The sequence below is a fragment of the Perca flavescens genome, chromosome 8 (genome assembly GCF_004354835.1).
Source record: "Perca flavescens isolate YP-PL-M2 chromosome 8, PFLA_1.0, whole genome shotgun sequence".
NCBI classification, from domain to species: Eukaryota; Metazoa; Chordata; class Actinopteri; order Perciformes; family Percidae; genus Perca; species Perca flavescens.
This window is the reverse complement of record NC_041338.1, coordinates 35,645,943-35,663,195: the sequence shown is the minus strand read 5'-3', so window position 1 is coordinate 35,663,195 and position 17,253 is coordinate 35,645,943. Positions and strand designations below refer to the sequence as shown.

Here is a 17,253-nt window from a genome sequence, read left to right as displayed (position 1 = left end):
GCTAAATGCTAATTTAAAAAAATTTCATACACACGTTATAATGCTCGCCTAGCTGCTAGCGTGGCACGCCCTCATACTCTGCTCCTGACTGGCTAGTAGTCCTTACCTAGGTACTGTCAGGACACGCCCTCATACTCTGCTTCTGACTGGCTAGTAGTCCTTACCTAGGTACTGTCAGGGCTCGCCCTCATACTCTGCTTCTGACTGGCTAGTAGTCCTTACCTAGGTACTGTCAGGGCACGCCCTCATACTCTGCTTCTGACTGGCTAGTAGTCCTTACCTAGCTACTGTCAGGGCACGCCCTCATACTCTGCTTCTGACTGGCTAGTAGTCCTTACCTAGGTACTGAGCATGTGCGACTCCCAACAAAGATGTTACAGCAGTGAGTCTCACTCTGTAGCTAAAACGGAGAGCTCAACACACAGGGTGAAAAGAGGAGCTGCAGCAATGTGCAGTACAACAAATATATGGTAATTTTTGATAATTAAACCATGTAAACCTATTCTGGTACAACCTCTAAATACAATATGAACCTGAAAATGAGCAGAATATGAGCACTTTAAGTAAAAGTCTCCCATTGTAGAAAGAGTAAAGGATCCAACCAGTTGTGTGTTTAATGATCTGATCATCTCAGCGTGACTTGTAGTCCGTTATATTGTCGGCTAGTTTACTTTAGAATCAAACATCAGATTTTATAAACTACATGTGTTCTGTGTGCAGGAATCTGAATGTGTAAAGTAACTAAAGTAACTAGTAACTAAAGCTGTAACAGATGAATATAGGGGAGTAACTAAAGTAACTAGTAACTAAAGCTGGAACAAATGAATGTAGGGGAGTAACTAAAGTGACTAGTAACTAAAGCTGTAACAGATGAATATAGGGGAGTAACTAAAGTAACTAGTAACTAAAGCTGGAACAGATGAATATAGGGGAGTAACTAAAGTAACTAGTAACTAAAGCTGGAACAGATGAATGTAGTGGAGTAACTAAAGTAACTAGTAACTAAAGCTGGAACAGATGAATGTAGTGGAGTAACTAAAGTAACTAGTAACTAAAGCTGGAACAGATGAATATAGGGGAGTAACTAAAGTAACTAGTAACTAAAGCTTGAACAGATGAATGTAGGGGAGTAACTAAAGTAACTAGTAACTAAAGCTGTAACAGATGAATGTAGCGGAGTAACTAAAGTAACTAGTAACTAAAGCTGTAACAGATGAATGTAGCGGAGTAACTAAAGTAACTAGTAACTAAAGTAACTAGTAACTAAAGCTGTAACAGATGAATATAGGGGAGTAACTAAAGTAACTAGTAACTAAAGCTGTAACAGATGAATATAGGGGAGTAACTAAAGTAACTAGTAACTAAAGCTGTAACACATGAATATAGGGGAGTAACTAAAGTAACTAAAGCTGGAAAAGATGAATGTAGTGGAGTAACTAAAGTAACTAGTAACTAAAGCTGGAACAGATGAATGTAGTGGAGTAACTAAAGTAACTAGTAACTAAAGCTGGAACAGATGAATGTAGTGGAGTAACTAAAGTAACTAGTAATTAAAGCTGTAACATGAATGTAGGGGAGTAACTAAAGTAACTAGTAACTAAAGCTGGAACAGATGAATGTAGGGGAGTAACTAAAGTAACTAGTAACTAAAGCTGTAACATGAATGTAGTGGAGTAACTAAAGTAACTAGTAACTAAAGCTGTAACATGAATGTAGTGGAGTAACTAAAGTAACTAGTAACTAAAGCTTTAACATGAATGTAGTGGAGTAACTAAAGTAACTAGTAACTAAAGCTGTAACAGATGAATGTAGCGGAGTAACTAAAGTAACTAGTAACTAAAGCTGTAACAGATGAATGTAGCGGAGTAACTAAAGTAACTAGTTACTAAAGCTGTAACAGATGAATGTAGTGGAGTAACTAAAGTAACTAGTAACTAAAGCTGGAACAGATGAATGTAGTGGAGTAACTAAAGTAACTAAAGCTGGAACAGATGAATGTAGTGGAGTAACTAAAGTAACTAGTAACTAAAGCTGGAACAGATGAATGTAGTGGAGTAACTAAAGTAACTAAAGCTGGAACAGATGAATGTAGTGGAGTAACTAAAGTAACTAGTAACTAAAGCTGGAACAGATGAATGTAGTGGAGTAACTAAAGTAACTAAAGCTGTACCAGATGAATGTAGTGGAGTAAAAACAATATTTCTCTCTGAAATGTAGCGGAGTAGAAGTAGAAAGTGGCGTGAAAAGAAAAGACTACAAGTAAAGTACAAGTACCTCAACATTTGGGCTTTAGTACAGTACTGGAGTAAATGTACTTAGTTACATTCCACCGCTGATTTCTTCTGGAAAAGACCTTTTGTAAACTGTTTTTAACCCTTGTGTTGTCTTCCAGTCGACCATGAACTTGTCTTCCTTCCTGGGACATTATTTTTTTTAAATTGCACTTTTTCCAACGTTTTTTGGCGCTTAAAAAAAAAAAAAAAGTTGTAGGTAAGACTTATGAAACTAACTTTCTGTCATATTTGCTGAAACTGACCCTATGTTCCAGTAGAACTACATGAAGCAGGTCATTAAAAATATATCAGCTCCTCTGGCTCCACCTACAGCCTGTAGTGAGATTTGCTAAAATCCACCGCTCCCTGTTCAGATGCACCAATCAGGGCGGGGGGGGAGGTCTAACTGTCAATCACTGCTCATGCACATGCATTCATTCTCCCTTGTGGGGCGAGTGACTTAGGAGACCGTTTTGGGTTTTAGCAGAAAGGGGGGGAGGGACCGAGAAGTCGTCGATGTTAAAAAATGTTGGCTTAGTCCTGGATCTTCACAACCCTACCTACAGCACCTTTAAGTATGGACAATCATGCCATCAGATGAGCGGAAATCTGCTAAAATCACAATGAGACCACGGCAACTGTAGAAAGCATTGTTTAGGAGTGGTGTTTGTGAAGAGAATTTTGTTAAACCTGTGTTGTGAGTTTATTAGGCTATGATATGATATGTGTTATTTGTTTTTGATATTGACGAGCAGAAGATACAGGTGCACCAGACAACAGCAGTTTGACAGCCCAGCCACTCTGTAAATTAAACGGACTGACAGAAACACAAGGAAGAGACGAGGTAGGAGACAAACATTACACCGACTTTAAACAACTTTTTAGTTAATACCTGTGTGTGTATATAATGACACAGAGGTCCTGGATCTTCACAATCCTACCTACGGCACCTTTAAATAAAACACCCTAAATTCAATGATAGTAATTTAACCTGCAAAGAACGTTGCATGGGTCCCACACAACGTACATGCATCCAAATTATTTTGGGGCAATTTGATTGTAAGAAACACATATTTCTGATTTAAAAAAAAAACTTTGAAATTGGGTCAAATTTAGAGTTTATGTGCTATAAAATGAAGTTATTATCTCAGTCCATTAAAATTTCCCTCTGCCTGTTCACACACACACACACACACTCACACTCGTCTCTTTCCTTCTCTCTGCAGGCCGCCTCCTGTTAACAGCTTCTTAATAGCATCCACTTAGTGTGTCTTAAATGTCTGGCCGTGAAACTGGACTCCCTCCCACCTGCTGTGTCTTTAACTTTCATCACCGCGGCCCCCTGGCTCTCTTCATCCAGCCTTTTCTTTTACCCAACAATGCTGGCAGTGTTCGTTTTATTCTGTAATATATATATATATATATATATAATCTGTTTATCGAGTCTCCATGTTATTGATTTCCACTCTTATGTTGTGTTTGTTTTTAAATCTCCAGGCTCAGTCGGACCTTCCTTTTGGGCATCGGAGGGGAATAATGCAATCAGTGAAACAATCTGGAAGCAAGCGGCTATTTATAATGGTCGGATAGTGAGGGGATTTGAGGGTGAAGGGGGGGTCAGATATAATATTTCAGGTGCTGGTGAGCCCATTGGTCTGTGAGGAAATCGACTTCCATAAAGAGAAAGATGGGGTTCCCTTTGCCTTTAGGGAGATGCGATATAAACCGACTTATTTTGCCAAAACTGAGCTGAGCTTCTCAAATCTGTTTCGCTGCGTTCAGTTTCCGTCTTCGAAAACAACCAAAAGGTAAGAAATGTATGCTTGTCTTCTGCTGATTGTTTTTGTGAATCCTAGACGAGCTTTTTGGCCCTGTCGGCATGCAGGTTTGTGGTTGTTTTCTTTGAGTTCTTGTTAGATTTTGGATTTATTTTGGATGAACCGACAGGTAAAACAAACCAGCTTGTCAGAAACTGTTGCTGTAGTTGGATGTTAAAGGGTAACTACTGTTTTTTTCAACCTGGACCCTATGTTCCAATGTTTTTGTGTCTAAATGACTGATGATGGGAACAACAATCTTTGACATTGGTCCAGTATGAAGCGAGATCTCTGCAGTCGGCAGCGGAGAAACAAGCTACAATCTAAGTTAATAGGACGATAGTCCAGCTTGTATTTACCTTCACTAAAGTGCTCGTGTTGCCGCTGACAGACTCAGATTAATATTCTAAGTGTCTGACAACATTATGGAAAGGATTTCTAAGGAGGTCGACCTTTCTGTTAAAGAGTAAGATCCTTTTTATAAACATAAAAACATCCCACCAGACTCCATGTAAATAAACAGTGATTTAAGCATCGTAAAACACACTTCATTCACAGTCGACAGAAACAAATTAAAACTATGAAAAGCCGTTTTGGGTCGTCTTTCCACTTTTCCAACCATCACAACTCTTGTTTGGGTTGAAATAAACACATAGTTTACAGATTTACATGTGAACATATGTTGGCTCTATACACGCTAAAAGTATTGGGTTTTTAAATGGATTCTGGTGGGTTTAGAGCTGTTTCAGGTTAAACAGAAAGGTCTCTAAGAGGTTTTAATTGTCTATCTCTGAAGGGATCCTTTCCATAATGTTGTCAGACACTTAGAATATTAATCGGAGTCTGTCAGCGGCAAAACAAGCACTTTAGTGAAGGTAAATACAAGCTGGACAATTACTATTAACTCAGATTGTAGCTTGTTTCTCCGCTGCCGACTGCAGAGATCTCCCTTAATACTGGACCAATGTCAAATATTGTTCCCATCATCCGTCACGTAGACACAAAAACATAGGAAATTAGGGTCCTGGTTACCCTTTAATACAGTTCATATGTGTGATGAAGCAGTCAGTGCTGCAGGTTAAGGCTCCACAATTAATCACAATTTTATCAAAATCGCAATACGGACTATAGTACGATATCCAAATCGCAGGGGGAGGGGCCTAATATTTGTTAACCCTCCTGTTGTCCTCCTGTTGACCTGTTATCAAAATGTCTATATCAGTAATATGAGTTTCTTTTTAACCAAGTTACCCCCAAAATAACATGGATGGTGTCCTACAACGCTCTTCGCAAGGACTATTAATGATCACTACTTTCACTGAATTTTGAGTGTTTTATTGAATTTTATTGAATTTAAAAGAAATTAAAACTGTTTCTAAACCGTATTCTGACTAAACTTTGACATATACACATCTTTGACGTACGTTCCTCTAATATTAGTCTACATGACTGAATGAATCACCTGATTCACTCTAAATATGCTCTGTTTAGTCGTTATTACACGTGTGAAAAATCCGCCCCCTGTTACAGACACTGCACATTTATTTTGTTATAGCATTGCCGGCTTTGTAGTTAAATTCAACAACCTGCCTTTACCTGCCTGCCAGATGATAGATAATTCCCCAAACTTCATGTGCTGAATTGCATCGTGCGGATGCGTAACATTCATTTCTGAAAACGTGCACAATAAGGCATGGATACCCGAACCGGTCACATCAGCGCTATAAGGCATTTGTTGTAAAAAGGTGCTGAGGCTCCTTTAAGAGAGCTCTGTGTGTGTGTGTGTGTGTGTTCTTGTTTAATGATATTCGTGGGATCTAAACACCGGGAGTCCAGTATACTGGTGGGGTCCTGATAGCTTTGTGGGGCCAAAATCCTGGACCCCGCAAGTTTAAAGGGCTGTTTGAGGGTTAAGACTTGTTTGTACCGGGTTAGCTGGTAGCCCCTCGTGCCAGACTAAAGCGGAGAGGGTAGCGCACTTTTGCGGTGGCAACACCCTGCCTCTAGAGATTAGAACAGCCCCCAACCTCGCTATCTTCAAGTCGTTGGTAAAAACCTACTTATTCTCATTAGCATATTGATTTCCTATTTGAGTTGTCCTTCTTTTGTATATTTGAGTGAGTGTTTTAAGGTTGCTCTTAGCCTTGTTGTTTTTATTATGTGTTTCACGCTCTGTCTTGCTGGTTTTATGTTTTTTTATGCTAGCTTTGTAAAGCACTCTGGTCTGTCTAGCGGCTGTTTAAATGTGCTATATAAATAATTGAACTTGAACTTGTAGGATTAGGGTTAGAATTAGGTTAGGCATTTAGTGGTGATGGTTAAGGTTAGGGTAAGGGTTAAGGTTAGGCATTTAGTTGTGATGGTTAAGGTTAGGGTAAGGGTTAAGGTTAGGCATTTAGTTGTTAAGGTTAAGGTTAGGGTTAAGGTTAGGCATTTAGTTGTGATGGTTAAGATTAGGGTAAGGGTTAAGGTTAGGCATCCTAAAACCATCCTAAAACCAGCCTCCTCTCGTTGGCCTTTGACCCCAAACAGGGACATTTGGTTGTCTTTTTCGACACTTTTGTCGCGATTCCCGTCGTTTTTGTCACTTTTTTCGCTGTTTTTGTCAATTTTCTCGTTGTCTTTTAAGCTTTTCCAATGTTGTTGTCACTTTTTTCATTGTTTTTGTCACTTTTCTTGATGTTTTTGAAGCTTTTCCCAATGTTTTTGGCACTTTTTTTTGCCGTTTTTGTCAATTTTCTCGATGTTTTTGAAGCCTTTCTGACGTTTTTGACAGTTTTTTCGTCTGTTTTGGCACTTTTATCGATATTTTTGAAGCTTTCCTGACGTTTTTTCCAATTCTTTTTGTCACTATTTCCAAAACAAAGCGTAAGCTCAGAGGGGACCGTCTCTTTGCTGTTTGATCTCCTAAACTGTGGAACGATCTTCTTCTGGCTAATAGACAATAGTCATCTTCACTGTCTGTTTTTAAATCCCATCTAAAAACCCACCTCCTCTCCTTGGCCTTTGACCCCAAACAGTGACATTTCATTTTATTGTGTAACTGTATGGCTGTCTTCTCTCGTTTTATGTCTCTTGACTTGTTTTATTTGTATTCTGTCTTGTATTTAATGACTCTGTGACTTATGTATTTTATGTTTGGTTGTTTTAAAGTGCTCTATAAGTAAAGTTTGATTGATTGAAAGATTAGAGAACCTTTTTAGTTGTCCGTTTTCCCCTTTGGACGCAGTGATAGTTGGTTGCTATTTTCAGAGGAGACGTCTTAGAGTATGTTTGTACCAACACAGGAGGTATCGGGTGTTTCCTGATAATCTACCAGAAGACAGACCTTTCATTAAAGGGATGCCCGGGAGGGTTGGGGTAGGGGGGGGTCTGGGGGACAACCGGACCCCAGATCCTTGTCCTAATTTAGACTTGAGGGTTTTCCTCTGCTGATGCTCCCAGTTGGTGTCCCGTGTCCTCGAAGTGGAGTTATTATTATTTCTGAAAGAGGGACAGAAGCATTCCTCCTCAGCCCTGAACCTTCACGTTTCTATTCTCTTCTATTTGTGTCAGCTCTACCTACCTACCGTACTGAACCCTCTGAGGACTAAAGTCCATGCGATGTTTGACAACACTCCTACTCAAAAAGCGATATTACAAAATGTGATTTTAGACATTTATTCACTATTTGATTAATATATTACGCTACTTTTGTGAACCCAAGACTTTTGTAAACTCATTTCCAACACCAAAAACAATCGAGCGTAGGTTTGTTTTGACAAGAGATTTGAGAAATATTTCCGCTTTAGGGCCAAATTATCTCTTTACACATCGCTCTGGAACAATTTTTGGCGTCACTATACAGAAAGCTGAGTTTGTTCTGAACATTTTGATAAGAAACACACTGGCATCAGTTATATGCAAATACCCTTAAAATGAGACTTCATGAAGATATCTAAAAAATGCCCCTCAGACCTCACAACACGTTCTCACTCCGAACTCGTAAAATATGAACGTTTGGGCAGTGGCTGTCAGCGTCTGAAGCGATGAAAGAAGTTCCCTTCAGCGTGTTCAACGTACCGGGGAGAGCAGCAGCTACTTTCACCCAGGAGACCGGGGTTTCGGAACCTGCTCTGCCATTTCTTTAAAAATAATAAACAAAAACACAGATCAGTGTCATTTCTGAAATCATCTTCCATTCATATCGCCCAAATTATGTGTGCAGTGTGCATCATATGGATGGGTGCAGCGTCTCCAGCAACACAGAGCTGCCTGTGGACGATGTGTCAAAAACAATTTTAGGGAACGCAGCAGCTGCGTATCGGCCAATGCCGCCACATGTAAAAATATTGGCCCGATATATATCCAGTACAGGCCAAAAGTTTGGACACACCTTCTCATTCAATGCGTTTCCTTTTTATTGTCATGACTATTTACATTGTAGATTCTCACTGAAGGCATCAAAACTATGAATGAACACATATGGAATTATGTACTTAACAAAAAAGTGTGAAATAACTGAAAACATGTCTTATATTTTAGATTCTTCAAAGTAGCCACCCTTTGCTTTTTTTGATAACTCTGCAAACCCTTGGTGTTCTCTCAATGAGCTTCATGAGGTAGTCACCTGAAATGGTTTTACCTTCACAGGTGTGCTTTGTCAGGGTTCATTAGTGGAATTATTTCCCTTATTAATAAAAAAAGCAAAGGGTGGCTACTTTGAGGAATCTAAAATATAAGACATGTTTTCAGTTATTTCACACTTTTTTGTTAAGTACATAATTCCATATGTGTTCATTCATAGTTTTGATGCCTTCAGTGAGAATCTACAATGTAAATAGTCATGAAAATAAAAAACACATTGAATGAGAAGGTGTGTCCAAACTTTTGGCCTGTACTGTATTGATTTTATATATATATGTATATATATAATCGGTCTATCACTAAAGCCCACCCACAACCTTTTCCTTAACCTAAATGCGTCAAAAGGGACGCCAAGCGCGTTTAGATAAAGCGAGGACCTTTTAAAAAAAAGAGATTTTTAGCGACAAAGGCACCTGACCAAGTGTCTGTATTTTACGAGATGGGAGTGAGAATCTGTTGGCTCTCGGAGGGTTAATGACTTTTCTGTGTTTCTGAGATACTTTTCTGAAACATTGATTCTATTTTAAAATGGAAAATTATGTATTTTTTTGCAGACTTTGAAGCCAAACAAACGTCAAGATGTCAGAGTGAGTAATCCCTTATTTTAGTCATCTATATGTTCATGTGTTTCTTTGTTTTGGACCAAAAAACACTGAAGTTAAACTTCAAAAGGTCAAACTCATGTCAAACCTTTCAAGTACTCTAGATTATCTTATTTTTGAACAATTCAAACAAGACTTCATATTGTAGAAGTGTTACAATAACGTTTGTGCAAATATTTGCACTGAAAGAGAAAAAGAAAAGTGCATCCCATTTGTTGTTATTATTGAGTCCTAAAACATTCCTGCATTTTTTTTAAATGAAATAAGTCAACTTTCAACAGTTTCCACTAAAGATGAACTGATTTCAGGTCCTTTTCTAGAATCAAGTCACTATTTCCCTATTTATAAATATAAAATATATATTGTTTTTAACTATTATAACAAATGAACGTTTTCCCAAATCCTTCCAGGAAAAAGATGTCATCAAGTCGCAAGCATCATCTGAAGGTAAAAGATTCTTTTACATCTTCAACGGTGTTGTGCTATAAAGATATTGATCAACAGTGTAAAAATCTCTTTGCAGTCACACTTCTTCGTCACAAGAAGACGTAGCAGAAGACGTAGTCTCCCTGTTGCTGCTACGAGTTAACTACGTATGTGCGTCCCCATCTGATGTTCTGTGTCTGTTGTCTGGCAGAGTTTGATGCTGTCCATCGCCAAAGGTTTGCTGGAGGAAGAGGAGAGGGAGCGAGAGGTGGAGAGGGAGCGGTACATGGAGGAGAACTGTCCTCCCGTGTCCATGCCCAGGAGCATGCAGGAGCTGCAGGCACGTCCACATGCGCAGGGTTTCCATGGGGGCTTAAAAAAAGTCTAGAAAAGTCTAAAATTTGACTTGGTGAAAGCTGCAGACACCCCTGAAGTAGTGCACCATCAGAGTTTAACATGACGCATGAAAAACGGTTTATATTGGTACTGCAGACGATTTACTCGATTTTACTAAGCAAAAAGATGGGGAAAATACTGACTTGATGGATCGTATCAATCGACATTTGTATGAAAATGTGATTTGCATGGTTAGTTAAGATACAAAATACAGTTTTTTTGGAACACAAAAACACTTCCAGTGACTCAAATGTTCAAGAAATAGTACAGTTATATTGTTGAAGGACAAACTTTCTTCTAAGAAGAAACCAAGATATTTGTAGACTGATACTCGTTCAATTACTTTCTCATCTAGTGTAGCAATCTGACGAGCATCGTCTGTGTTCCTTGATTTAGAGAAGCACATCATTTTAGTTTTGTCAGAGTTTAGTACAAGTCTAAATTCATGGAAATTCTTCTTTATAATGTTAAAAGCAGGTTGCAGGTCTTCTGAGGCCATTGTTAAGGATGAGGCAGAACAATACGAAATGGTGTCATCCGCATAAAATTGACATTTTGCTTTTGTTACATTCTGACACAAGTAATTTACTGTATATAAATAATAAATAAAATGGGACCCAAAATAGAACCCTGGGGGACACCATTTTGTATAAGTAATGAGTTTGAGGACACACCATCAACCTGAACACTTTGTGTTCGGCCGCTCAAGTAGTTGCCAAACCATTTGACAGCTTTTGAAGACATTCCAATATCCACCAATCTTTGAGACAGGACAGAGTGGTCAACCTTGTCAAACGCCTTTGACAGATCTAAAAACAGTGCAGCACAATGGACCTTTTTCACAGCAGACATGTTGACTTGTCATAGCAGGAAAAGCACAGCTGAAGTTGATAACCTTAACGATGGCTCAATTACAATCAAGTGTCCCAGTAAGCTATTTCAGTGAGTCAGCATGCACAATACCAGGACCTCTCCTAAGTGGAATACAGCCATCATTAATGGTTTAATACCAGGACCTCTCCTAAGTGGAATGCAGCCATCAGTAATGGTTTAATACCAGGGTCTCTCCTAAGTGGAATGCAGCCATCAGTAATGGTTTAATACCAGGACCTCTCCTAAGTGGAATGCAGCCATCATTAATGGTTTAATACCAGGGTCTCTCCTAAGTGGAATACAGCCATCATTAATGGTTTAATACCAGGACCTCTCCTAAGTGGAATGCAGCCATCAGTAATGGTTTAATACCAGGGTCTCTCCTAAGTGGAATGCAGCCATCATTAATGGTTTAATACCAGGACCTCTCCTAAGTGGAATGCAGCCATCAGTAATGGTTTAATACCAGGACCTCTCCTAAGTGGAATGCAGCCATCAGTAATGGTTTAATACCAGGACCTCTCCTAAGTGGAATGCAGCCATCTGTAATGGTTTTGAATACACCTGTGATTTTCCTACTAGGACATATCAACATGTCTGCCGTGAAAAAGGTCTATATTCTTTAGACTCAATAGCACTTATTAAATCATTTAACACTTTCATAGTAGCGACAGTGCTGTGTTTTTTACGAAAACCTGACTGCAAATCATTTAAAATATTTTTTTGTTGCTAAATAATATTTCATAAGCCCTTCTAAAACCTTGGCTAAAACAGATAGCTTAGATATTGGCCTATAATTATTTGGATTTGATCAGTCACCACCCTTTAATAAAGTAATGACAGATGCTGACTTCCATACACTAGGTATTAATCCAGTTTCAATAGTAAGGTTGAAAATGTGTGTCAAAGGTTCTGCAATATGTTCAGCAGCAATATTTAAAAAGTATGGATCCAACCCATCAGGACCAGAGGATTTCTTAGCGTTTAACCTTATAAGAGCATCATTGAAAGGTACATTTTCCCTAGACAAAGAGTAATCTTCTTGTCTCAGCTGTTGTTGTGTTGCATGCTAAAGTGCTGGTTTAGGGAATCTAGCATATTTTTCTTGGCTGTAATAATTTTATCAGTCAACTTCAATGCATTTGGCAGCACAGTATCGCTAGAGTATGAAGACAGTGATTTTATAACTTTCCAAAATTTAGAGGGGTTAGATGAACTTTCACATAATTAATTCACATAAAAATCTGATTTAGCTTTGCGTATTTGAGAGACACATTTGTTTCTCAGGTGCCTAAAATGTTGCCAGTCTGAGCTATTTGGGGATTTCTTTACCGTTGCCCAAGCAAGATCACGTTCATGAATTAGATCAGACATGATGTATGTGTTGTGTGTGATGTCTTTAAGCAACTTGGACCTTGTATTTCCCCTTAGGGATCAATAAAGTATCTATCTATCTATCTATCTATCTATCTATCTATCTATCTATCTATCTATCTATCTATCTATCTATCTATCTATTTTGTCCATTTTGACAGTGTTTTTTGATGTTTGTGTTCAGGAGCTGTGCAGACAGATTCACCACAAGATCGAAGTGATCGACGAGGAGCGATACGACCTGGATCTGAAAGTCAATAAAAGCAACAAGGAGGTAGATGAAAACTCACGCTGTGTTCCCAAACATTGTTCAAACTCACGTAACTTTATTTTACAATCTAGCGGAGGTTCCAAAGTGTCCAAAAGATTGGGATTTGTCAATAAAATGATTAGGGCTGTCCACGACTAGAGAAGTTCTTCGTTGACTACAATGAATCGTGCAGAAGTATCCCTTTAAATCTTGTGTTTACCAAAGACTTTCTAAGATGTTTCTTGGAAATTACCACTTAGCATGAAAAAAAGTATAAAAAAAAAAATGACTATTTGACTAAAATCTTAGTCAACTTATAGACCAAAACAAGAGAGGGCTGAAGAAGGTTTCTAGTATTCAGGGTTTATATTTTCTGCTAACGCTGCTCTAGTTTTTAAAAATCATTCAGTAGTAGAGGATGAAACGATACACCCAACTCACGATTTGATACGATTCACAATTTTAAGTTCACAATGTGATTTTCTCAGGATTTGTTTTAACAGAATGAGCTGCAGACAAATGACTGAAAAACATTCCTTTATTTCTAGAAACTGTGCGAAACAACAGATGTGTCCTCTTATCAAAAGTGCAACTGGAATTGTATTTTATCTCAAAGAACAAACATGAATGAAATGAAATATTAGATTTCTGTAAACAAATCCCACATCAAAAGAACTAAATAAATAGAAAAGTACCTCTTCATATAAATAAATTGAGAGTTTAGTAGTGACGTCTGAAGTCAAACAAGTGAAATCTATAGTAGATGACGCCCTAGCCCGTTTAAAAACTGCATTGAGATTCATTTTTGTATCTCAACCGGTTGTAATCTTTACACGTTTATATTTATTTTGAACCGATTCACGATGCATCGTTACATCCCTACATCCATCGTGGCCTCTGCTCCGTCCCCCACCTTCTAGATTGACGACCTGAAGATCAAAGTTCAGGACCTGATGGGCAAGTTCAAGAAGCCTGTGTTGAGGAAAGTGCGAATGTCGGCCGACGCCATGCTGAAGGCTCTGCTGGGCTCCAAGCACACGGTCAACATGGACCTCAGGGCCAACCTGAAGCAGGTCAAGAAGGAGGTCAAAGAGGAGGTGAGGAAGTGGCCTTGTTTTATAAACCCGTTTGTTTGGGAGGAACGCACCTTTCCAAGTTAGGAGTTAGATGGTCTCGCATTGCCAGAACCTCCTCCACAGCGCTGCAGAGATCTGAGGAGCATTTAACCATAGTCCTCAGAAATCCACCGGAGGTTAGAACGCCAACAGAGAGACAGAGGAAGGTGGACGGACATCCGTGGATATGGACGACATTAAACATAGCTGAATGAGGCAGGGGTAAAAGACCCCTAAGTTTAAAAAAAGGTTTATGGTTTGGTTTTAGCTTTTTCTTTTGCAGATTTTCTGAACTTTTGGTTAAAATGTGCGCTAAATTTGGATGGAACCTATTTTCTAAAGAAAGCTGTGCTCCAGTAGAGTTTATAACCCCGTCCTTTTCTTATCCAACATTTAACCATCATGATTAGATTGTTTCACTTCCACCCCCCTTTACAATGATGCGATGGATAAGAAAAATTAAGGATTTTATGTTAAAATCATCAAAATTCAATCCAAGATCTTACATACAGTCTGGATTTAGTCTTTCTTAAAGACATTTATCATGAGATATGAACATTCTTCACAAGCCACATATCTCAAGAACATTCTGACACTAAAATGGCATTTTTCGGACGGACACATTGTTGTGGAAGTGTCTTTGCAGCAGGAGTGGATTTAGAAAGTTAAAGAGTGAAACAAAATAAAGACAGTTAAAGACTAAACCAAACAAGGTGTTTGTATTTTATTATAAACTTGCAAGAATATAGGAGTAACACAGTTTCACAAAGGCATGACAGCCCAGTGTGGAAAAGTCTCTTCAATGAGTTAACAGGAACACTGAGCTTAAATTCATCTTCAGAGTGACAGCACACACGCACTCGGCTTATCATGACTCTGCATTTCTCACAGGCAATCTGATAACACATGAAGACAATCTAAAAAACACAGGAGACATCTCAGAGCCATTTCGCCTCCTCCCCCCTGTACAACTTTCACCCCCCGCCCGGTTACATCTCAACTGGCATGGGAGAAACTGAATCTGCACATAGAGATAGTTTAATGTGACCTTGTACTTTTATCGGTTCAGACAAACAGTGTTGACATTACGTTCCAGACTTTGTGATTCTCACTTAGCTAGAATCAGAATCTACATGTGGGAATGAGATGAACTCCCTTTCAGCATTGTGAGGGAAACTTTAAAAGAAATAAGACAAAAATATAAAGAATCATGCTTAAATGTAATTTTATTAATCAGGAGAAAATGAACTTTGTTTGAGACCCGTTTCTGTCTCAGGACTGAACTGTCACGAGATCTGGCAACACAGAGAAGCTAACGTCAGCTAACGTTCCTGAACGCCCTAACAAAACTAATCTCCGTGATGCTGACTATGTCTTTCAGCTGTGTAAATATCCAACGTTAGCAAAAGAACACATTAACAAATTATTTAAATAACTTTTCATCCATCCACTACATGTTCAAACGAGGTCACGCCCCTATGGGAGTCAGAAAGTGTGGACTATTTGATACCATTGACGCTGCTTGAAATCAAGGGGGGTAAGCTTCGCTTCAGAACTCGGAACCTCCTATGGCGCCATTTTGATCATCCCATTGACTCCCATTCATTTTGACGTCACTTGACAGTGAATAACTTTACATCTGAAGCGTTTAAAGACTCAAAGGCTCCATTACCTTGTATCTCACGTTATTGTAAAAATAGGCTAACGATTGTGTCACATAGTAGAGGAATTACCGTATAGTACAGGAGAAGCTCGCAGGCATTGATTGAGATTTCTCTCGGCACAGCTACCAGAAGACTTCCAACTTTCAGACAGCTTGCTCACGTCACATCTACGTTGTCTCTCTCAGTTGGAGGCTGCTCAGTAACGCTAGTGATCACCGGAAAAGTGACTTCTAATATCCTTCACTGGTCTCCGTCCAGAGCTACGGGATCTGTTGGTCCATTCTTATATACTATCTATGCTTGAAATACGCTATCTTTAGTATAGAGGATCCTTGGTGAAACCTCCTGATTTTTGGTTGTTTTTTTTCGTTTCAGGATAAGGAACTGCGAGACGTTGTGGACTGGCGTAAAAACATTGAAGACAAGTCTGGCATGGATGGGAGGAAGAAGATGTTTGAGGGCGAGGCTTGAATCAGTGTCTCATCTGCTCTTAACAAAGCTGCGGTATTTGTATTGACTGCTTTCATCAGATGAACATTTAGATACACCTACACATTAAATATTAATAAACTACCTTGTGAGCTGCAGACACTTCGACCCAATAAACAAACTGAAGGAGATGTTTCGTCGTGCTTACTTGGGTTTGCACAAATTTGTTGTGACAAACTTGAAAGAATATGACAGAAAATAGTTTTCATTAACCAGAGATAGTATACTAACGAAGTAGAACTACTACACTACTGTACTCAAGTACTAAAAGGTTGTATCTGTACTCTACTGGAGTACTTTTTTTTAAGTCTGGGTCTCTAGTACTTTATATCCTTTCATTTGCTGCGTTCCAGAAACAATTTTAGCCCGTAAGTTACGACTTCAAGTCACGACTCACGACTTGGTAGCGTCTCGGGCAAAGTCACCACAAACCCTTCTAGCTAGCGTCTACCTAATGTTGACGTTAGCTAACGCTAGCTGATACCAGCGATTTCTAGTCGGTGACATATTTTGGGCTTCATTTAATAAACATAACCTGTAGTAGTACACACTCTTATGTGTATTGTTTTGATTACAATGTGCAGAACAAGGGGATATCTGCTTTGCACAGATGTAAACAAAATTTTTGTCAATTTAAATTGATAAACAACATACATGCACAGGTTTAAAGTTATAAACTAATATTGTAGATGTATTTGAACCATTGCCAGCTCATGACTAAACATTTGTGCATAATTATACTCAAAGCGGCGAAGAAGAGGATGGAAATGAATGAGCGTGGCGTCTCTTCAGCTCGTTGCCGTGAACCAAATCCAACGGCGAGCTACAGTTTCTCAGATGTTGCTGTTTTATGACGTGCAAAGTCTTTAACGGTTTCAGACGAGGTTTAAGAATCCCAGCCGGACGTGTGTTCTTCAACACGTCGTTTTCGATAAAGACGGAGAGAAAGATGACCCCAAATGATATAAAAAACATAGCCTACGTCCCCTGAAATGAGGAAAACCTTGTCTAATCTGCAGCGGCTGCCAACTTCAGTCTCTGTCTTTACTGAAACTTTATACTTCTACTCCACTACATCTCGGAGGTGAATGTTGTATGTTGAATGTTTTTTTACTCCACTACATTTGTCCCTCAAGATTTAACACGTGAAACATACGATCAGTTTAAAAATATAATTCATTCTCTTAAAATAAACTAAGCACAGTATATTACAACTAGCTGTACTTTGACAACATAAAAATGTGACCGTACTTTTTACACAAGGAAGACTTTAAATGAAGGACTTTAACTTGTAATGGAGGATTTTAAACTGGTTAAAAGCAACACTAGAGAACTTTTCTCGCTTCGG

General features: G+C 38.8%; 1 protein-coding gene across 1 annotated transcript; it reads left to right on the top strand.

Annotated features, from left to right (window-relative positions):
- Positions 1 to 4,030: 4,030 nt before the first annotated feature.
- On the top strand, positions 4,031 to 15,957 carry LOC114559633 (troponin I, fast skeletal muscle). Its single transcript, XM_028584407.1, has 7 exons — positions 4,031 to 4,081; positions 9,271 to 9,303; positions 9,729 to 9,765; positions 9,956 to 10,084; positions 12,572 to 12,661; positions 13,558 to 13,734; positions 15,792 to 15,957. Exons 2-7 carry the CDS (start codon positions 9,296 to 9,298, stop codon positions 15,885 to 15,887), a joined length of 537 nt encoding a protein of 178 aa, XP_028440208.1. The 5' UTR covers positions 4,031 to 4,081; positions 9,271 to 9,295; the 3' UTR covers positions 15,888 to 15,957.
- Positions 15,958 to 17,253: the final 1,296 nt, after the last annotated feature.

Coding starts and splice junctions, on each gene's coding strand:
- LOC114559633 (XM_028584407.1), top strand. Junction 10,085..12,571: donor GGAGCATGCAGGAGCTGCAG/GCACGTCCACAT, acceptor GTTTGTGTTCAG/GAGCTGTGCAGACAGATTCA. Junction 13,735..15,791: donor AGAAGGAGGTCAAAGAGGAG/GTGAGGAAGTGG, acceptor TTTTCGTTTCAG/GATAAGGAACTGCGAGACGT.